This window comes from Haemaphysalis longicornis, unplaced genomic scaffold (assembly GCF_048455015.1).
Source record: "Haemaphysalis longicornis isolate Haplotype H1 unplaced genomic scaffold, Haemaphysalis longicornis Haplotype H1 scaffold_6, whole genome shotgun sequence".
NCBI lineage: Eukaryota > Metazoa > Arthropoda > Arachnida > Ixodida > Ixodidae > Haemaphysalis > Haemaphysalis longicornis.
The window spans coordinates 54,906,580-54,930,154 of NW_027526407.1; the positions used below are offsets into that span (position 1 = coordinate 54,906,580).

A 23,575-nucleotide genomic window follows, 5' to 3' on the forward strand; every position below is an offset into this window, starting at 1 on the left:
AGCTCTACGGTTAATTAGTCGTTCGTTCCTTTTAAGGATGCACGAATGTTGTGGTTGGGGGCCACAACGACCACTGTGTGCCTTGTGGCAGAGGGACACCCATTTTTGTCGTCTTGCCATGCGAGAAGAGGAGGGGTGATCCGCTATTGCTCTGAAGAGCCGATTTTGAACTACCATCCTCCATATCCGCACTGCTGTTCATGGTGCCGATGACGGTGCGAATGCCTGTGCTATGCTTACGTGCATAAAGGAGAAACTTGGTTATATTTTCCGAAGAAACGCTCACTAATATATCCGGTACGTTGAATGCAAAGGAAGTACTGGTTCGAGCACGAACGCATGCACTCCCCTCCTTAGTCTTCCCTCGCCAACAGAACAATGGAGATGCGCAACCCTTGTGAACAACGAGCTACCGATCGCTGTCGGGTATGTCGACGAACGCCGCCTTCAAACGCCGCGCGCACTCCAATAAACTGTCACGCCTGCTCGCACCGTATGGGCTTGAAGGCAACCGGCGTGGGGCTGGAAGCCGACGGAGGATGCTCGCTTTTTCCCCTTCCTCCTTTCCTGAGTGGCGAGATGACGGAAAAAGTGGAGCGAAGACGGGCAGGCAATATCTGGGCGGCGGGGCTTACAGCCCGTCGTCATCGGGCTCCGTGCACCGGAGTAAATAAATGTACAGTTCCTATTGGCAGCTGAATCGGTTGGTCGAAGATCCCAGGGCTTAGACCCTCAGCACTGGTAGGCGCTCGGAGAAGAAGCCACCGGCAAAAAAACCCAAGAAGATAACTATCGCCCTCTAAGACACGGTTACCTCTTACTCGCTTGTGTAACTCCTCTCCTAAAGAGGGACTCTTACGTGCCTTCTCAAGCTTTCATTGTGCCTTTGCCGGTAGCAAAATGCGGCATCAGGATTCTCTTTTTGGCCATATCAGGCATTTTTCGCGGAAGGGGGAGGGTGTTAACCCGCCACAGTGTCTAATTAGGAGGGCTGTGATGCTGTTTCCTCATGCGCTCCGCGCACAAGTAGCTGGATGACGATTAAAGAAGATGACGATGCCCCGTCACCTGCTCACGCACACGCAGACTACGTATTGCTTGGAGTCAGGATCGCATAAAATCAAGGCTGTGTCTAGAGTGCCGTCCGACGGTACTATAAACACTCCACTATATCGACGTCCAACAACATCTCGTAAAACGCAGTGACCGGAGTGACGGCAGTCTAGCTGATCGCTGCAGGCACGGCTAGAGTGCCGTCCGAGGAAATTCAAATATTTAACATTTGTCTAGCACCGTCCAAAGTGTCTGTCGTTGTAGTGTAGAGGATCTGTCTTAGCGTCTTGATCCTACGGACCACGGCTATCATCTCTGAGCATACTTGCAGGGTGTTCTTTCGTGACATCAGGCGGATTATTTGAGCACGAATATGATCCTCGACATGCTTGCGCACACTTTCAACATCGCATTCTTGGTTTTGTTTCCTCGCATTGTTTGCTCACTTGATTTTGTTTGCTCAACCGATCAAACGATTAAAATATTAATCGCGACTAACGCATCAATCGATTAATCGGAAGGTTAATGGATAAATCGCCCACCCCTATTTCAGACATTGCATAAATACAGAACTGGTATACTGGCAGTGTTTCTCTAATAAGAAAAAAATCCTTGGTTAATTTTTGTGTCATGGGAATCGGTAAAACGCGAAAGTGAAATGTGCAGTGAAATCTGAAGCAGAGCATGATTTGGGGGTCCGCGAATGTCTTGTGGGTGCGCTTGGCGAGCGACATCCTGCTGGGGGGTCGCTTCGGCAAAGGTGTACTAGCGTCATTTCCGTGACTCGTATGACGTCAGCGAAATCTTGGTTTATGCCAGAATGAAACACTTTCCGTATTAAAATATAAAACCCGAAATCGAACAACCATAAGTATAACGTACTCTTTAGTAGTAAAGGTTGCTTCCCCGCAAGAAGACCCTGTATGCAGGGGTGCACCCTTTACAGTCCACTTGCTCCGTTGTACTGACGTCATTTCCGTGACAGATATGACGTCGGTGAAATCTTCGTGTATCCGGAAATAAGACACTTTCGTGTGAAAAGTTGCTAGCTTGGCTATTTTGACAGAAAATGAAAAAAAAATACGCGTTGAAAACAATATTCTGACCCCGATATACAAAAAGGTCTCGCCCCGTACATAGACGTCGTGACCGCCTTCCAAGTCCGACAGTAATGAAAGGTTCGCACAGATGGCGAGGGAGCAGTGGAACGCGGAAAAATTGAATTCGATTTAGCAAACCTCCACCATGTTCGTCAGAGGAATGATACGGAGAGGGAAAAAAAACTACCACCTCCCCTCGCGGGAACCCCTGTGTAGATGCGACGCATAGGGGGTTCACGTTGCAGCGTTGGACAGCGGAGGAACGGCGCTGCAACGATGGAGCGGAGCGGCGCAGGCACCGCGTTTTATAGCGCGCATAACGGTGAGGGGACGCGCCGGCGCCAGTGCGTCTGCCGCGGCTATGACGCAACGCAATCTAACACAATCCACTTTAATCCAATCCAATCCAAGCCAAGCTAAGCCAATCTAAGCCAATCTGATCGAATCCAATCCAATGCCCCTCGCGAGAGAGTGTTCGCGACCGGAGAGGAGAGGGGGTGAGCGGCGGAGAGCGCAGCTGGCGCGGCGAGGATAATGGGGGAGGGGCGGACGCCGACGACGACGCCGGATGCAGGGACAAGGCGAGTGAATGAGATGCCTTCGCATCTAAAAAGCGTGAGAGATGGGTTGAGAGAAAAGACATTTACGGGGCAGGGGTGGAAAAAGTCTGTCGTCTTTCGCCGACATTTTCAGCGAAGTGTGCCGTTAGCGAAGCGCGCCGTTAGCGCGGACGAAGCATGCCGTTAGCGTGCCGTTAGTGCGGACGAAAAGTGCGAATTGGAGCGTCGGTGTTCGGTTTGAAGGAGAAGTATGCGAAGATATCTCGGGCCCTCAAAAACCCACCATAGATACAGCTTCGCTGGCTTTCATCTTCACAGAGCGGAAGGGCAATGATTTTTTTTGCGAGTCTTGGGATTTGCTTAAAAATGCTCCCCTAAATCAGTCTACCCATTGCAGGTTGGTTGGAACACTTTCGTTCAGTTTAATCACGGGGTACAGTCTAATACCACGCTTAACTAACGTTCTGCATCGCGCTGGAAGTGTTGGGCTTGTGTTTACACGGGAACGAAAAGTCGCCATCCGGTCCCTTGCCCCATCAACTTGGTTAGTGATACGCAATTAAAAATGGTTGTTTGTACGTGTTCTGTGTTCTCACCGGCGTTTTCAAAAGAGAGATCAACGCTTAATATTATCTTTTTTTATTCCCGACACGTTCTCCCAGAGACCCAAACAGTTGACGACGTCTTGGGGCACCCCTGTGGGCGAAAAAAGTAACGTCCTCCCCGATGGCCCTCGCAGGGCCTTGCTACTCCAGGACTTCGTATTGCTCGATAAAAATGGCGCACTTTGACAGGTAAACTTGCTTGTCGATGTTCTTAAATGCGCTTTGGACGGAATATCACATTTACGGCTGGGATACATGTGCCGAATCACACTCTTACAACCGCTGCTGCGCATGTTCACTTACCGCAACAATTGTGACGAGGGAAAAACGAAGAACGAGCCACCTATTCCTCTTTGTTCATAGAAGCGATCTTTGAAAACCGATGAGCCGACTTCAACGTTTTAGATAGTTCACGATTTTGTTGTTGGTAAATCGCTGGTTAAAGCAAGTAGAGACAATCATACCGACATGACGACAATTTATCGTTCTCCGGGGCGCTCCAATTCTCGGAAAGTTGAAAAATGGCTACCGAGAGTACTGCATTGTATTGCCGGAGAGCGCGGCAACATCCGGTTTTAACAACGGAGCTGATAAGGCTTGAGCTTGGTCCGGTGGCGTGAGCAAAAAATACCAAAAAAAACCTGGGTGGCCTGTAAAGGTTGCACCACCGCAGATAGTGCATTATAGCAGTGAAGCCGGCTTTCACGCCGGACGTTTGGCCTTAAGCGTGCATGGAAAAACAAGTAACGAAGCAGTTTAGGGAGATATGGGCTGGGCGTCGTTTGAAGATAGAGAAGCTCAGAGTAAAATATGCTTTGAGATGAGGTTGAGGGCAATAAATCAACAAAGGTGGGCAGCTAAGGTTTTTAGGTACCAATACTTGAAAAGCGTGGACACGCAGTGGTTAAGAAAGACTAGAAGGCTAACGATGAAATACGGAAAGAACAGTGGGGAATCCAAAACAGCCAAGGTAACGAAAAAAGAGGCAAGGCAGATTGAAACGAATAAATGGAAGGAAAAAATGGAAGCTAAAACGTCGTTAGAGGTGTACAGGGCTGAGAATATGAACATCAGAATAGAAAATTTCTACGATAATTCCCAGGGCAGTGCTTTGCTTTTTGAGGCTAGAGCAGGTTGCCTGCGAACTAAGAGTTTTGTGAGGAAGTATTAACAAAATGATGGGGTGTGTGTGGTCTGCGGAAAAGAAACAGAAACTATGCGGCACATAGTGTTAGAATGTGAGGGTATCCATCCAAATCTACATGAAGGGAATATTGGGCTTCCAGAAGCCCTAGGATTTAAGGGTATCACAGAGGAAGTTAACTTCGAGGCTGTCGAGGGGATGAAAAGAAGATTAGAATGCTGGTGGACGAAAAGCAGAGAAGGGAATATTGCCTAGGACAGTTACCACCTGTAACAGGGAAAAGAAAGTATTTCGGGCCTAATAAGCTTTAGTGCCTGCCCTAAGCAGCGCTAGTATTAAACCAATAGTGTAAAACATGGTTATATGAGTCATTTTTGGTAAGACGACATGTCATCACCCCACTTCAAAGGGGAAACCAGTAGGAATCATCATCATAATCATCATCGAGTGTGAGCACAAGGGACATATGCGTATGCGCACCCCTTACTATAGCATTATCAAGGTGATAGTCTTTTTTGGGCTACTGAACCGCAAAACAAAATTGACGCAGCTTGCACTAGTGGTGCAAAGACAGAGAAACAGCAGAACTGGGGATCAACTTGGCTTCTCCCCTCCTGGGATATGCTGTCAGTGTGGGGGAGAGACCGGAACAGCCTTGTAAAATCCGGCTCAACTTAGCCTCACCCCTCAACACTTGGCCTCAGTCAAGTTCTACACGGACTAACACAACTGGGACATGGTGGGTCTCAGCCTTCCTTCATCCGGGACCGCATCCTGTTTCCAAGCCTGATCCACAGCCAGAACAGACACCCTGTGACCCACCTGAAGGTGATTTTTTATGCTCTCAAACTGAACCTTTTGCTTCTTTTTAGTAAATGGACATCTAGTTTCGTGGCGACACATACAGGGTCGACTGTGCTTGCAAGGGCGCAGACGTGCGAGGCTGAATGAGCAAATATTTATTAAGTGCGGACGTGGCGCTGATAAACAACCGTACTACTTAATCACAGGTATTCGGACTGGTCCCGGACGAGGACATATTCATTGGAGCGGATTGTATCTGTTGCACCTTTACAGGGGAGATTACACTTCTCTCTCTCTCTCTCTCTCTCTCTCTCTCTCTCTCTCTCTCTCTCTCTCTCTCTCTCTCTCTCTCTCTCTCTGGCCAAAGGAAATACCATTTTGCGTGATCTTGACTCGACGTAAAAGCGCACGTTTAAGGCGACATACTGCACGGCGCCCATAGTGGCTACAATGCGTTTGCAGGCACTTCTTCGGCCCCCTTCCAGAGAGTACACTCGCTGTCATGCACGTCTTCTCCGACCGAGGCATACCGGACGGCTACCGACACATGGACGAGTTCGGGTGCCACGCCTTCAAGCTGGTCAACGCCGACCGGACCACCATCTACAGCAAGTTTCACGTCAAGGTCTGTGCGCGGATGCGGGTGTGCGTTCCGTGTGTTCCGTTGCACCCACGGATACACGTCTGAGTGTGGGTTGGTTGCTGTATGTTTTGAGGGCGTCGCCAGCGCCCGTCTGCAGCAAACGGATTGCAATAAAAATAACTACGTAGAGAAAGTTTATTTTACATCAAACGTAGCTACGTCTGCTGATGCAGATGATTTAACCTACATGTCCGTTCATCCATACCGACATGCACTTGTCCTCCAAGTGACCGTATCTTACTTCCACCCCTCCGTGTTTAAACGTCGCAAAAAGGATGCTGTCGAAGTCTCTGACTCGAAATGTTTTGTTTTAGGCTAGGGACGCTGACGCAAATCTACAAAGGCATGCACAAAAACACTACCGCAAATGACATCACCTAAAGTAATGACGTCAGTGCGGGGTAGTTATCTGTAGAAGATATCGGTACTTGCGTTGCGAGAACCAAGCAAGATAGTGTACGGCTTCGGGTGCTCTAGAGATTGACTGAGAATGCAACAGTTTCGCTTTTGAAGTTGTGTGACAATCGTGGCGGCGCCGGAGCTTGGCAGCGTGGCGCCACCGATCGTTTGGCAAGCTAGAGGTGGCGGTGGTTACCGGCCGCGGTAGATTCGAAAAGTTGGAAATTTATGTTATCGGACTTCATTTCCAGCGTATACATTTGTTTTGTGACTCATTTCGGTTTCATTTCGGTTTCTTCCGATCGTATTCTAAGACCTCAATAATTTCTGAGAGCCTAGGGTAAAATTTAGTCAGTTTCCAGTTTTGGGGGCGGCGCTTGTTCAAATCGTGTATCCTGTTTCCGCTGTGGTATCATTGCCACCTAGCGGCCTTTTCCACAACCCCCGTTGCCGCTGCGACCGACTCCAGCTTCAGGCGGGCGCTCGCTTCTTGCTGCCGCATCGCCGTTTTTGATTGGAGGTGATGAGGTCTCTCCGTGGACGCTTGGTGAGCGTGGCTGATAGCGAACTGCTGGCGCAAGCGGAATATCTCCCGCTAAACCTAGTAACGATATTCCGCCAAAAACTGGTATACAAACAATCTGTACTACCCGTAGTGACATGAGGCAGAAACGTGGGTTCTCCCTAAGCAGCAGAAAAGAACTCAAGTTGGCAAAGAGAGAGAAACATTTATTTTTCCAACATAGTTTCTAAGGAAAAGCACAACTGCCACAGAAGGAAGAATGCTAGGGTTAACACGTGTGCAAAGAAAACTGCGCTGTAGATTAGAAAACTCGGGTGGAAGACATTACAGTTCAAATTAAGCGAAAGCGGGCATTAATTGGCAGGCCATGTGATACCGATGACGAAGAACAGCTGGACCATCCGTTTAGCGGAACAAGGGACGGTAAACGAAATAAGGGAGAAAAAATTGGCTGGCGATTACGATACTCCTACTGCGATATTTGGGCGCAGCAGCAGTGCGCTGAAGCAGCACTCACTCATGGGTTCTCTCGACGGCAGCGATGATGAGCCTCTGCGTCGGCGGCGCGAAGTGCGTCTCAGGAAGGGACGGCGAAGTGCGTCTTAAGTGAACGCACATCATAGTCACGCGCACGCCCCCCCCCCTCACGTTTTCGTCAAGTGTCCCGCCGTCGAGCGCCTCGTGCGGGCACAGCATACTGCCCCCTGCGTTACCCCACCGCACACTTTCGAAAAGCGCTGGCTCACGCCGCCATGGTGAACCTCCCTCCCCTCCCAATTTCGCGACACCCTCCTCCTTTGCTTTCTTTCATAGTTCGCTTTTTCTTTCACTCGTCGGTCTTGCCATCGTTCACTCGGTTACGCCGACAACGCGGCTCAGCCCCGAGACGGCCGCCAAAGGGCTGCGACCTAAAATCGGCTCCTTCGATGGAACGCGGCAGCTCAGCCCGTTCGTCCTCTTTGCTTCCCTCGCCGGTTTAGCACCACGCACCTCTTGGCCGCCAAGCGGGAACTGAGCCACAAACACGGGATGCCTCCTGCATTCAAAGTGTCGAAGCTGATGGCTGCGTGTCGGCGTGGACGCACTGCCCGCTGAGGGATGAGCAATTTTCTCGGATGGATTTCGATCAGACTGTATTGATGTTGACCGTCCAGGGAGCACGCTATCCGCTGTGCCATGGACGCGGCGAGTACCCCTTCGAGGCACAGAAACTGTGGTCAATACCCTCCTGCGTGAAACGAATTTCGATGAAACTCAATAGGCAGCGCGAAAGAGGATAATTTTAGGACATCTAAGCACTCATCTTAATGTAGTGAATGCGCAAGCATTAGTGTTGAAAATGAGTCACCGGCCGCTTCGACATACCAGCAGGCTTTGGGCTGCTAGGCGCGAGGTCACGGGTTGGTGGGATAGGATCCAGAACGATAGCGATAATGATTCGGAGCATAATGAAGACCCCAATCACACAGCTGAAGCTAAAGGCATTTCGATGTTCCAACCGCAGTATAAGAATAATTTTCGTACTAAAATTTATTGCCGTATCTTGTGTAAAAAAGACACCTTACCACACCCACACGTCTGATAAAGATTGGCCAAAATTATCATTCGTCGTTCTTTCTAGTCCACTCGTTAATACCCTCGTGTGCTTGTGTGTCAAGATCTGTAGCCTTATGCACCTTGCACCCTAATTTTCTCTCTTCAAGCATCAAAATCGAGGGTAGTGGTTGTTTTTACCGTATTTACAAGGAAGTGAAGTTCACACTATCAGCGTATTCTTGTCTGGTTGTCTCTAAAACACATCGCGGTATAAAGATATCTTGCACACGCAATCGCATTCTTGAATGATTTATTTTTAAACAAAATAACATCAAGTCTATCGAGGGGGCTGGCACTTAGGCCATCCCAGTTCGTACTGACATTGAATATCGCGAATTATGTGCCGGGCTGCCTTGGAGCAGGCTACGACGTTCGCTGTCGTGCCCTCCTCGAGATGTTCATTGACAAAAAGCGCGATCAGGATCTGCTGCACAGTCTGTCTCGCACGCACACCCCGCTCATACGCTCCTACGCCCACACCTCCTGATTTAGGTTCCAGCTCCAGTAGTCGTCCATTTCAGCTTTAGGCATGCCTCGAGACTGCACTGGGTGGCTGGAAAGGCGAGGCAGGCTGACGAAGACAGACCAATCAGGCCACAGCTCACGCGAGCCACTCCCAGAACTAAGGCTTGGTGTGTTGTAAGGGAGTCCCTTCAATCTGGTGATAGCGCAAGCACCCTTCCACAAGCGGACAGGACCACCTCTGGCAACGCCGAGAGCGATATCCGTCGCTTGTGCTGTCGGGGTTGAGCTCGCTGCCACGTATCCCACCTCGGAGTCATATCTGCGCGGCCGGCAGGAGGCCTGGGGGATGACTGCCGCGAGGTCCAGAGCGGCCACAGAGGGAGCCACCGCGAGGTCTTTGCTGGCGCCTTCACTGTTTGAGAACGCCTGGATCCCGCTTGTCCCGTGGTGACTCTGCAAGTGGAAGCTTCCGTGTTCCTCCAGGAACGGTTGACTTGGCCGCCTAGCGTACTGAGGCACCGGAGATGGTCCAAGATAGCGAGTCTGACCGGGGCTCAGAGTATGGTTGGCGTGCCAAGCGTTTCTCGGCCGCGGATAATCAATGGGCCGCCGCTGAAGCTTGGATTGGGGCGTACTGCTTTCCCGAAATGCGGACTCGGTTATTGGCATGGGGACCGGTAGGTCTTCTGCCGTCTCCAAGGTTCCGGGTGGCAGCCTCGATAGCTTCCAGCGGGCGCCTTCCCTCAGGTCCTGGCCCGGGTCATCTGGCCGTCTGTTGCCTGCGGATCGGCTGGCCCGCTGTGATTGCATTATTAAGTTGTGCGCCCCCACTGAGTCCGCATGTAGGGTGGGTGAGCCATCTCCCGCTGGCGATGAGGCGTCAAAAGGCTCGTCTTCCAGTTCATCTGGGATCAGGGTGCCAGGAAATGCTGCGTCGTCCGCCACAGTCGCTGCTGACGGAGAATCTACAGGCATCGTCAGTGCTTCTCCTTGTGTTGCCGGGCTCGAACTGTAAAAACGTGACCAGGAAGATCCACTGGCAGCTACCGGGAGCGGTTTCCAGTGAAGCCAGTGACCCTTGACGATCCGACTATCGATGCTAGAAGCACGCCGTCGCCATGCTGATGGTATTCCGCGAGCTGTAGGGAACCGCGGATGTTCCGAAGAACGGCCAGCTAAAGTCGGCCAAGACCAGAAGCCGCAGAGAAGGCCAAGGCTGCTTGGAGACTCCGCTCGTGTACGTTCCTTTTCGGAATGAGCTTTGCTCGCGGCAGAGACCAAGACGTCAGCGAAGCCGGATCTAGCTCTGCCAGCGCACGCGCTCATGGTCTCGTGCAAAGTGCTAGTTCTTCGACTTCTGCCAGTGGCATATACCGTGAACACTCCCGGAATATTCTACGTTTACTTTTCTTCTCCAAACTTTTTTTGTTCTTTTTTGGTGTATTCTTATTGTTCGAATATGTTTGTGTGCATATTTGTACTTTTTATCTCGCTATTGCTTGTGAGTGTCCCCTTGGTCAATCCACTAAATAGCTATGAGCCCCCTTATTTGCAGCACTACCACACAACCGCCGGGGAAAGACTGTTGTACTCACTGAACGAAGAAGGGATTTATTCAACAAAGAGAAGCAACCATACCCAATTTGGGTAAAAGGCAGGAGAGAGGGAAGATACTTCCGAACTTGATTGATTGATTGATTGTGGGGTTTAACGCCCCGACGCGACGAAGGCGATGAGGCGCGCCGTATTGGAGGGCTCCGGATTAATTTTGACCACCTGGGGATCTTTATCGTGCGCCGAAATCTCGTACACACGGGCGTTTTTGCTTTTCGCCTCCATCAGAAAAGCGGCCGCCGCGGCCGGGAATCGAACCCGCGACCTTGTGCTCAGCAGCGCGACGCCTTAGCCACTGAGCCACCGCGGCGGGTCTACTACCGAACTTCCGTACAGGTGAAGATAGCTGGCAATACCGATCGCCCCACACGCAGTCGCTGTTTCTAATTACGTAATTTTGGTTGTCATCCAACACATGGCGTACGAAGAAACAGGTGTAACATGTGCTACCTTCTTAGTCCTATGTCTACACGCTGTTTACCAAAAAGATATACTTTTTCATGGGTTAATGCAATATTTTTGTCCAATATATTTTTCTTTTTTTATGATTTCACGTTTTGTCCACATTTGGTCGCATTTGATCCACCAGTCCAAACGTATTTCCATAAAAATGAGTAAAATTGTGTTTAGAAAACGGGGTATACAGCAAAAAACTAACTTTGGAATAAAAAGAAACTGGACTCTACCTATAGCTCCATCCTTTCCCACTACACAAACAACAGAAAAAGGTACCCTCCTCCCCACCCATCCCTTACCCCACATGAAGCCTATGTCTATCGCCGCCTTCAGACGGAAACTTTCTATAATCACACGATTCTCTCACACATCTCCCCATCCCTATTCCCCCATAACTGCCAAGCGTGTGACCTTCCTCTTACCACCTTCCACCTAGTCTTCTCCTGCCCGCAGCACCCAACCCCCCTTCACTCCCCCACCCTTGAGCAGTGGGAGTCCGCTCTGACCAGCTCGTCACCGGAGCAGCAGCTCGCCCTGGTGAAACGAGCTCTGGAATCGGCGCGGGCTCGCGGCCTCCTGGACATGGGAGGCTGACCACTTCCCCTTCCCTCTCCCCTAAAGCTCAAATAAACGTTTTTAACACCACCAATGTAACTGCTGGGACTCGAACCCATGTCATTAGCGCCAAGACACAAAGCTCTACCGGTGCACTACAAAAGCTGGCGAACGGAGCCCCGTGTAGCAGTAGCTGAAAACAGAACATAACCCTGTGGTCTGGAACCCAGAATAAAACTTAACATCATTCTGTGGGTTGGTCCACAGAATTCGCAGTGCGTACGTCTTGCGATAAATGCATGGTCCAAATTTTCCTGCACGTACATTTATCTTTCATTGTTCCCTTTTATCCACTGGTTAATCCACTCGTGTGCGTGTGTGCGAGAGGGTGCCAAAATTAGAAGCCTTATGCGCATCATGCACACTAATTTTTGGATTTAAACCATGGAAATATTCCTATACATCCTGGTTTTCTTAAATGTCACTTTGGGCTACAAATAAATCTTACACTCGTAATCACATTCTTGTACGCTTTATTTTTGAACGAATCAACATTAGGGCTGGCGATGGTGCTGGCATTTGGACAATAACAGTTCACATTGACGTTAAATATTAGAGAAGACCATGCCTCTGGCAACGCCGATAGCGATGTCAGTTGCTTGCGATGTCGGCTTTGAATGTCCTGCCACGTAGACCATTTCGGAGTCGGATCTACACGGCCGGGCAAAGGCTTGAGTGAGGCTGATTGCACTGTACAAGGTGACCACGGAGGGATCCAAGGCAACGACGTCACTGCTGGCGCCGTCGGTGTTTGGGGACGCCTGGATCCCGCTTGCAATGCATCGTGACGACACTACGGACGGAGGCTACTGCGTTCATCCCGGAACGGTTGGCTGCCGTACTGAGGTACCGGGGATGGCACGAGATAGCGAGTTTGACGGGCGATCCCCGGATGGCTGGCGTGCCAAGCGTTGCTCCGCCGCGAGTGGTCTAAGGCCCGCTTGGACTGGAGCGACCCGCTACCTCGTACAGTGGATGCAGTTCGCATGATGACCGGTGGATTTTCTGCCTTCTCCAAGGTCCCGGGTGAGAGCCTCGACCTCGTACAGCTGGCGCCCTCCCTCAAGCCCTGGCCGGGGTCTTCTGGCCGTTGGAGGACTGCGGAGCGTGTGGCTTGCCGGGACTTCAACAAGTCGGGCGGCCCAGGTAAGTCTGCATGTCGGATTGGCGTCACGTCGGTGTCTTCCTTACGTGATGAGACGGCGGGAGGGTCGTCCTGCAGGCCGTCTGGTATCTGGGTCCGATGGTTGACGGATGACGCGTCGTCCACCGCAGCCTCTGCCGAGGCCGAAGATCCTGGCATCGCCCGTGCCGGTCGCGGAATCTTCGAAGATTGGAGAGGACTATTCATTTACGGAACAGGTTCGTCGAGAGCGCTGTCCAGTGAAGCCTGTGCCCAGCGGTGATCCGATGACCGATGATCAGGGTATTGCTCGAGCAGTGGGGCACCGCGGACGTTCCGAAGACGCCTGGCTGGAATCGTCGAACACCAGAAGGAGCACAGTGGACTGGACTGCCTTGAAGACTGCCCTCGTCTGCGTTCCTTTTTCGGAATAAGCTCGGCTGGCGATAGAGGGGAAGACGTCGTCGAAGTAGTCGTGGTCCAATCGCGAGCTGCCAGCCCACGCGCTCGTAGTCTCGTGCAAAGGGATTCTTCTTCCTCTTTTGGCAGTGGCATACAACAAGTTTTTGCAGGATATTCCTTTCCCGCCTTTTTTTTCTTTATTTCTCGCTTGCTTTCTTTCGTTTTAAGCTATAATGCATGTGTTAGCTTATTCTGTTTCTGTTCATCACACATTTTTTTCTCGCCATTTGTTCTTGGTCAATACCCTCAACTGAGTATGAGGGCTCCGTAGATGGCACCACTACCACAACACCGTACCCTTATACGAAGGAGTATTGTACTCAGTGAATGAATGGATAGATATAGTTAACAAAGGGGCAACAAGCCTGAAATCTGGGGCAGTAGACAGGGAAAGGTCCTTCCGAGTTTTAGTACAGGTGGAGACAGGCGACAATATCGACCGCACGTGGTTTCTGTTTTAGATTACGTAATTTCATTTGTGCCATACAGCATATTGTGCACTAATGTAAAGGTATGCGGTAGGTACTGTAAGACACGCCAGAAAGCCATCTCGCACATGTGTGTGCTACGCGTGGTAGAGAATGTTCATCGTATCTGTTGCAACATTTGAGAAGCTGAGAAAAAAATTAAGAAGACACCTCTATGCGCTCATGATGAACCCAGCGGCTTTCGCGTTCACTACAAATGCCAACAGTGTCCCCTTATCATTATCAGCTTTCTTTTTTGCTTTGCGTAATTTCTTTTACTCCGAACTTTCACTGACCGGTACCCGCGTTCGCATCGTCAGCCGTTTGAAACGTGAGCCGCAACGCGCCGTGCTTCGCTCACCCGACCCGCTGTCTCCACCTTGAGATGGGGATGTCGGTAAACAATCGTACTGTAAAGAGCCGCGGCGGGTCTTGGTGCAAAAAAAAAAAAAAAAAAAAAAAGCTGCGGATGCTCTCGCTGATCTGGAAGAATTACGCTATGATGCTCTGCGCAGCACTCTTGCTATGCTCGGATTGTCCATGTCCGAAAACTTGTTCTTTCCGTCCACCTATCCACCAAAATACAAACTAGCATGACCGGCTTATTCACAAAGTAGAGGTGCGCATAAATGAATAGTAAATGTGCTGTTTTTGTCCTTTATTCGATAATTCGACATTTGAATAATGCGCATATTTTTTTATCTCTAGATATCAGAATTAACGAGCTTTCACTGTACTGTATCACAGGCAGAAGATGCCTTCTGCAGCCAAAGTATTAAAACTGGCGGCTGCAGGTAGGTGTGGACTCCGGCATTGCTAGAACTGATTGCTCGCTGAGGGATGAGCAATTTGCTTGGATGGATTTGGATTCGACTGAATTGATGTCGACCACCCAGCAAGCACGCTATCCGCTGAGCAACTGACGTGGCCAGAGAGAGAGAGAAAGAGTAAACTTTATTTGAAAATTGGGAGAAGAAAACCTGGAAGGAATTATGGCCGAAGTCCTACTTCCAGGACTCCAGTAGCAAAGGCTCCCAGCTTGGCTTTCCCTAGAAGCTCGCGCAGCGTCGAAAGGTCCGAGGTGGGCATTGTTAATTGCCAGGACTCTCTAGAGGCTTGGTAGGTGGTCTGTCGCCAAACTATAGGACAGTTCCAGGCTGTGTGGAATAAGTCTTCTCGTTATTCGCATTTGTAGAATTCTTCGTTGTATCTTTCTAGGAACATGAGGGACAGTCTGAGTTTGTGTAGAATAGCATGGAGCCCAGCACACGAAGGCCTTGAAGGAAACGAGAGAGCCGACTCCTTGGCGAGGTAAATCAACAGCCGCATGGAAACGGACCACTCCTACACCCTCCCCCTTCATTTCGCTTAATTAAAGGCTTTGATTGATTGATTGATTGATTGTAGGGTTTAACGCGCCGACGCAAAGCAGGCGATGAGGCGCGCCGTAGTAAAGGGCTCCGGGTTAATTTTGACCACCTGGAGTTCTTTAATGTGCGCCCAGAATCTCGCACACACGGGCGTTTTTGCTTTTCGCCTCCATCAGAAAAGCAGCCGCCGTGGCCGGGACTCGAACTCGTGACCTCGTGCTTAGTGGCGCAACGCCTTAGCCACTGAGCCACCGTGGCGGGTATGTGTACTTTAGTTTATGTTTGTGGCACAGGTGGCGCACCGTGTTAAGGTGGCCAGTTTCCAGCGTCATCATTTCTAATTACAGCCCTGTTATAAATAGTGCGGGACAATAAAAATTCATGCACCCCTCCGTCTAACGACGACGATTGTTGAACGCGAAGCTTTCTCGTGATGGATTATTTGGTTGGCCAATCCCACACTGCGAGCATGTGCTACTCTGGAGGTGCGCACCACTTTTCCATAGTTCATTCCACAAGCTAGGTGCAGCACTGTGGAGGCTACATTGTTGCCAACAGTCCGCCCACTCAGGGCGCCTAACTCACCGCGAAGGAAGCGACAAAAGGCGCCGGGGCCTTGCGGTTCCACCTGCCGAGAGGGGAGAAGGAAATGTCCTTTCAGGGCCCCCTTCAAGGCGAGTTAGGCGCCCTGAGTGGGCGCACTGTTGACATCAATGTAGCCTCCACAGTGCTGCACCTAACTTGTGGTATGAACTATAGAATACCCACAGCAACTCTCGGGTGTGCACTCCGTAGGCCTAACGTTTGGGTTTGGGGTGTACGGTGCGAATCATTATACCTGCTGCTTGTCGTTCGCTTCGTCCATGTCGAAAAAGAGCCATCATTACGTGAGGGTTTGATTCCGTCCACGGGAAGCTTTTTTTCTTTCACTGCACCCACGATCATTTATCATATAATGGTCAGATAAATTTGGCTTTCCTGCTGGGCGTATTGGGGTACAACTGCATCAGTGACGACACTAAAGCTTCCACTAAAAGGTCCCTGTTCGGTGGTACTAGGTAGGGTTTGCGTCCCTCTTACGTCGGTGACTCGGCGCGCGTATAGGATACAACATAAGTGGAACTACAAGCATTTCGAGGTCCCAACCGCAGTTTCAGCATTATGTTCTCCAGAAAATTGAGTGTCTTTACCTTGTGTGAATTAAGACGGTTTACCACATGCATACATCTTAAGATAAATGCATGGTCCTAATTTACGTGGGCGTACATTTATCTTGCATTGTTCCCTCTTGTCCAATGGTTAATCCACTCATGTGCGTGTGTGGGACATGGTGTCAAAATCAGTAGCCTTATGCATATCACGCACCCCAATTTTTAGGTTTTAACCTTCAAAATACGCTGGGTTCGCACTGTAAGCGTATTCTCATACACTCTGGATGTCTTTAAAACACATCACACTGCCGGTATAAAGACATCTTACACACGTATTCGCATTCTCGCAGGATTTATTTTCGAACGAATCAACATTAGGGCTGGCGAAGGTGCTGGCACTTGTACAATACCAGTTCGCACCGACATTCAACATTGTCCCGATATGCCACACGGCCTTCGAATAGGCTGCGATGCTAGCTGGCGTGTCCTTTTCAAGATGCTCGGTGGCCACAAGCGCGATCAGGATCTGCTGCACGGTCTGTCTCACACTCATACCGCGCACATCTGCTCCGGTTTGTACACCTTCTTATTTAAGTTGCAGGTCCCGAGGCGGTCGACTTCAGCTTCAGGCATGCCTCAGGACGACACTCGGTGGCTGGAAAGGCGTGGCCAGCTGACGAAGACGCACCAATCGGGTTGCAGCTAAGGGAGCCCCTCCCGAATTTTAGGCATGGTGTGTTGTAAGGGGGTCCCTGCAACCTGTTAAGGCAGGAAGCAGCATTCCATAAGCTCGCATAGTCACCCTTGGCCACACCGATAGTGATGTCAATCGCTTGTGCCATCGCTGTTGAACTTCGTGCCGCGTAGATCATCTCGGAGTTGGATCTACACGTCCGGGAAAAGGCTTGGGTGAGGCTGGCCGCGCTGTACAAGGTCACCACAGAGGGAGCCAACGCAATGACAGCGCTGCTGGCGCCGTCGGTGTTTAAAAGCGGCTGGGTCCCGCTCGCACCGTGACGAAGCTGCAGGTGAAGGCTTCTGTGTTCCTCCCGGAACGGTTGGCTACCGTACTGAGGTACCGGGGATGGCACGACAATACGAGTTTGACAGGCGCTCACCGAATGGCTGGAGTGCCAAGCATTGCTCCGTCGCGGCTGGTTAAAGGCCCGCCGCTTAAGCTTGGACTGGAGCGACCCGCTACCTCGTACAGTGGACGCAGTTCCCATGATGACCGGTGGGTTTTCTCCCTTCTCCAAGGTCCCGGGTGAGAGCCTCGACCTCGTACAGCTGGCGCCCTCCCTCAAGTCCTGGCCGGGGTCTTCTGGCCGTTGGAGGACTGCGGAGCGTGTGGCTTGCCGGCACTTCAACAAGTCGGGCGGCCCAGGTAAGTCTGCATGTCGGATTGGCGTCCCGTCGGTGTCTTCCTTGCGTGATGAGACGGCGGGAGGGTCGTCCTGCAGGCCGTCTGGTATCTGGCTCCGATGGTCGACAGATGACGCGTCGTCCGCCGCAGCCTCTGCCGAGGCCGAAGATCCTGGCATCGTCCGTGCCGGTCGCGGAAACTTCGAACCTTGGAGAGGACTATTCATTTACGGACAGATTCGTCGAGAGCGCTGTCCAGTGAAGCCTGTGCCCAATGGTGATCCGATGACCGATGATCAAGGTATTGCTCGAGCAGTGGGGAACCGCGGACGTTCCGAAGGACGCCTCGCTGGAATCGTCGAAGACCAGAAGGAGCAGGGGAGTACTGGACTGCCTTGAAGGCTGCCCTGGTCTGTGTTTCTTTTTCGGAATGAGCTCGGCTGGCGGGAGAGGGCAAGACATCAGCAAAGCTGTGGTTCAATCAGGCGTTACCAGCCCACGCGCTCGTGGTCTCGTGCAATTTAAGGGATTCTTCTTCCTCTTTTGGCAGCGGCATACCGCAGATTTTTTTTCAAGAAAACCCTCTCCCGCCTTTTTTCTTTACTCCTCGCTTGCTTTCTTTCGTTCTAAGTTATAATGCATGTGTTAGCTTCTGTTTCTGTTCATCTCACATTTTTAATCTCGCCATTTCTGCTTGGTTAGTAACCTCAACTGAGTATGAGGATAGATGGCACCACTAACGCAACACCGTGCCCGTATACGAAGGAGTATTTTACTCAGCGAATAAATTGATAAGTTTAGTCAACAAAGGAGCAACAAGCCTTAAATCGGGGGGCAGGAGAGAGGGAAAGAACCTTCTGAGTTTTAGTACAGTTGGAGACAGGCGACAATATCGATGGCTTGATCCACACGTTGTTTCTGATTTAGATTACGTAATTTCAGTTGTACGATACAGCACTTTGTGCACGAACTTAAAGGTATTCGGCAGGTGCTATAAGACACGGCACAAAACCATCTCGCACATGTGTGTGCTACGCAGTGGTAATTCGAGAATGTTGATCGTATCTGTTGCAACATTTGAGACGCTGAGGAAAAAATTACGAAGACACCTCAATGCACTCATTACGTTCACTGCGGCATTTGTGTTCACTACAGATGTCAAACCTGTCATCTTATCATTATCATTTTTTTTTGTTTTCCATTTGCGTACTTTCCTTTTCTTTGTACTTCGCCTGACCCATACTCGCGTTCGCATGGCGAAACAAAGAGAGTTACCGGGAACTAAATTTGCTACTCTCCTCATTGCTACTTCTGTGATTGGCGACGTGCAATGTGGCCTGCATGAGTAATTTGACCGAGCTAAAACTTTTCAAAGCCGGTGGCCTCATCAGGTTCACCTTCAGTTAGGTGGTCATTGAGCTGGGGCGGCGTCGGAGATAGGCTTGGGGTTCCCGAAGTTTGATTCCTGAAGTTTGATTCCCGAAGTTCGGAATAATGAGCTCCCGAAGTGTGATTCCCAGACCCTAATTTGCCTAATTTTCCTCCCAACTCAATTACGTTACTTCGGTCATAGGAACTGCCCTGGGAAATTCGGGGTTTCTCAGAACGTTCTAGCCCCTGCGCGTGTATTTTTTTTATTATTCCGGCCGTACTTGAGCCATTTGGTATCATCCGCGTCGGCTATTTGGTGGGCCACCTTTTAGCCAAGGCGCTCAGTTATCACCCTATAGCACGCTGCCACCAACATGTGGCGCACTGACAAGTTAAATACTGAATTAGCCTTAAAACCAAGGTCCGGTATAACACGTACTAGACCTTGCCGCTGAAGTAATCGGATATACATGACTTCAAAAGTTTTATTTAAGAAGTGACGTGCACACAGCGCATTGTGTCATCTTTTTCGCCTCGCTGTTTTTGAAAACGGTGTAACTCTGAACGGATTAATGCCTTATTTTGGCTTTCTGTTTATTTTTATGTTTATTTCCGGTTACTTTCGTATTCGATGGCGTCCACTTGTGCCTTTAGCTATTTTCTTCCCTTTTCAGAACGACCAAGGATCCAAGAACTTGTCGGCGAGGGAGGCCGAGGAACTTACTTCCAAGGACCCCGACTACTATATTCGAGACCTCTACAACTCCACCGCCAGCAAGGACTACCCGACCTGGACTTGGTACATCCAAGTGATGACGTTCGAACAGGCCAGGACTTGGACCTTCAACCCCTTCGATGTTACGAAGGTCAGTTTTTATGCTGGCTGCTTGTACGTATAGCTTAGAATTACGCAAGGGAACGGTCCATTAAGTGCAGAACATCCATTCTTAGTGAGGGTTTGTAGCCTAAATAATTGAAAGGTTAAGAATGGTTTTCTTGCGGTATAATACAGGGCACGGGCGAAGAGTTTTAGGTGGAATAAACGTAATTCAAGTCATCAATCCACTCGGCTACTTTGACAACCGCGAGATCAGTAGGGTTTCTGATGTAACACAGAAGGTCGACGGACAGGAGGTGTTAAAGACTTTGTGACACAAAGTTCGAATGCAAAACAACATGCCAGCGAAGTCAACAGTCAAGCGGCGAACTAAGCTTTAAAATTATTTAGGCTTCATTACTGGGCAAGTTGTAGTTAATGTGGACAAATTTCAGCGCGTACAAGGTGGGAGCAGTATGGGCCCCTAATCAAGGGAACCCAGACTTTGTGCGTCCATATTAGTGTCGCCTCTTCATACCGTGCTGTTCCCGCTTAAGTGCTTATATACGCCAGTGTAAACCAACTAGACCGCGCCAATCTTCTATTGTTACATGGATCGCTGATTATGATTCCTTAAAAAATTAAGCGCCCTTCCACTCTGTGAAGAAGGAATTCGACCTGCAAAGCTGTACGCAGTCCACGAAGTGCACGAATCATAACATGTTTCTTTGCAATTTGCCGTTTAGCATACTTCCGAGCAAATTAGCTAGAGGAAACATCGAAGGACTGGAGAATTATTTCAGCGCACAAACATAGGGCTGTCTATTTCCATCCCGCGTCATAAGTTTAATCCTCCCGTCAGCACAAGGGTCACGTCATCAGTGAAGACCGGAAGCGTATACGCCTGCACGCCCACCCCCTTTCCATTTCCCACCCTTCCACGCATCAATTGGCAATCGGTGATGTATGTGCGCATGCCCTAAGTGAAAGACACTGGCGAAAGTGTCGCTTTGAAAGCCATTCAGGCTAAACAAGAAATATTGGCTCACGTCGGCGATCCAAGCGGGCAAGTTGCTCTCTATGCTGGAGGGATTTGCAGCTACTCGGCGAGCTGGAACTTGCGGCAGCAACGGCGGCGGCAGCGGCTTTTCTTTGTTGTCGCGTCCATACGCGCTAATGTGCGGCCGACGCTCCTTCAATTTCCGCTCCTCTTCCTCTAGCAAATAACACGCGTCCGTTCCATACCGAGTTAAAACCTGGAAGAGCTCGAGCATTATTCCATCGGTCAGACATACGTTACCTTCAATGGCGTTGCAGGCATCTTAGTGACAATGTAACGCACTGACACGAACCCGAAACGCTCGACCACGGAGGACAACTGACAGGTTGCATGGAGCCGTGAGATTTCCATGTTGAAATCTCCCACCAGCACGAAGGGCGTATCGTTGGTACGGGCATGAAGCCTAGCTGCGTGTCCACTTTCCCTCCTTCCAACCCCAAACCGTGCACGCGTAAACCGGCAACCAGTGATGAGCCTGTGCTTAAGCGCGAACTACAACGGGGGAAATGTCGTTCCGAAAGCCTTTCAATCTGAAGAACAATTATGGGCTCACTCTGGCGTTCCAAGCGGGCATGCTTCTCTACACCCGGGCGGAAGTCGCAACTGCTACACGAGGGGGCATTTCTGGCAGCAACGGTAGCGAAACGTTCGGCGACAGCGGCTACGTCGTTTCGACGCCCATTTTCACTTCTGTTGATTATCCGCAATCACCGGGTAAAGGCGCTACCGCAGTTATCAGCCGTGGGCGCAACTCATGAAAGAGGCAGCGGTGGTGGCGAGGGGATAACAGTTGTGAAAGGGGGTCGGCGGTGAAGAGGACGAGCGTATAAGCGGCGCCGAGTAAATCGGGTACACTGGAATGAAAAAATAAGGGGGGAGGGGGGGGGGAGGGGGGTGAGACATATCTTGCTTTGCAGTAAAAAGAAAGCGGACAAATACATCCGCGCCCCGGGTGGGATCCGAACCCACGACCTCCAGAATACCGCTGCGATGCCATAAGAACTAGACTACGGAGGAGGATGGGCTCTCTTCCTCTTTCTTGGGTATTTGTTTGAACGTAATTGCATGCTGCGCTTGAGGATGGTATACCGAGCACCGCTCGGAGAACTTGGGGCGCGTTATGCCTCTGCAGGCGCATACCCGACAGTTGCTGCTATATGCAGAGCAACCAGAGACGTACCCACAGAGGAGCCCGTACCCGAAGTGGGGTACTGAACAGCGCTCTACAAGCTTGGCACATGCGATGCACCAAGCAATCAATGAATTACTCAGCCAGTTACTTTGAGCGCTGGGAGGGTCGACCACACGAAATCTGTGGCAGCACTCTAAACACTGCGTGCGCCATCACAAGCCTACCAGAGTGCTACATGCCCACAGAAGCATAACCGCATTCGGGGGAGTGGCCGCGCTTTAGAACCACGAATGGATGCTGGGTTTCGCACAATATCCTGTGGTTGACGCAGCCACACCGTCTGTTAATATTTTTACAACTACGACTAATAGCTCTGATTGCAGAGTATGGGTGTTAGGCCCCTATTCGCTGTCGTTAATCTGTACCTTCGTCCAGTTCCCGAAAGAAGGGGAGGGGTGAGACACGACGACAGGCCAGAGGCACGGGTGGACACAAAGTGCGATGAAGTATACAAACGCCCTGCTCTACACAGAGTCTGGTCCGCATCATTTTTATTCGCTTGAAGACTGGTAGTGCGCGGTATAGGGCATGTTGATCACACGCCGTCCAACGTTAGGGTGAAGTACTTCCGAGTTGAGATCACAGCCGGAAATGAGGTCTCCAGCTTCCAGGGCAGATAGGAGAGCTCGCCGAGACTAGAAAACTGTCCTTCAAACTCCAAGATGTGCCGCGTGGTTTCAGAGTAAGGCAGTCGACGAATGCATTCGCCGCGCGCCTTATCGTGACATGTGCGTCGGGAGATGCGCAGAGCATGTTCAACACCAGCCGGGTCTTGCCTCGCGGGGATCTGTCCTGAGCGTTCACAATGGACCTCAGCTGGCAGATAGCTTCGGCGGGGTCGGCCACGATGTAGAGAGAAGCACGAAGTAGCTCCGCAAGGTGACGTAGGATTGAGAAAACAACGGTGTTGCCTCTCATGACCAGCACGCATAAGAGTTCGAGCTTCTTGCAGGATCGCAGTGCGCCAAGCGAATAGTCCGGAAGCTTGCCTAAGGCGATGTGGACGTGCCGCAGTGTCTTCCTGCAGCTCAACATCAGCTGCGTGAATAGCTGCGTGCCCATGACCAGACCGGGAACTTCTAAACGATCGAGTAACAGTGGTGTGCGGAATTGCCGGTTTCGCAACCATTCTCCACCATTGTAGATCACGCGCAGCGACATGAGTCGCAGGAAGCCTTGAAGCGCGTGGGCCATGCTGACGTCGCTTTTGTTCGACACCGAGCCTATTTTTAGCGATTCGACGCTCGGGCAGCTCTTTGAAACTTGAATTAATACGGCCGTCGAGATCACACTCACCGATAAACGACGAAGGTGGACCAGCCCCTTGATACAAGTCCAGCTTTTGCTGCGAGAAATTCGCTGCAAGTTAAGCTCGAGACGTTCGAGTAGAGGGCAGCTGCAACTTATTTGGTGCAGAACATCGTCGTGAATCTGCTGGTGGTCCGAGGTCGCGAGCCTCTTGAGATGACGAAGCGTTTCCAGCCTGCCGACATCGTTCGCGGCCAGCCTGAATCGGCCCCAGAGCAGGATGTTTCTGAGGGACTCAAGATTGACCGGCATGGCTTGATGCGAAAGCCCGCTGCTGGGTATCACCAGGTGCTTCAAGACCCGAAATCCAGTTGA

General features: G+C 50.7%; 1 protein-coding gene across 1 annotated transcript; it reads left to right on the forward strand.

Moving 5' to 3' along the window:
* The first annotated feature begins 3,490 nt into the window (after positions 1-3,490).
* LOC144143025 (catalase-like) lies at positions 3,491-23,575 on the forward strand. Its single transcript, XM_077674846.1, has 4 exons — positions 3,491-3,507; positions 5,729-5,891; positions 19,558-19,749; positions 23,369-23,575. Exons 1-4 carry the CDS (start codon positions 3,491-3,493, stop codon positions 23,573-23,575), a joined length of 579 nt encoding a protein of 192 aa, XP_077530972.1.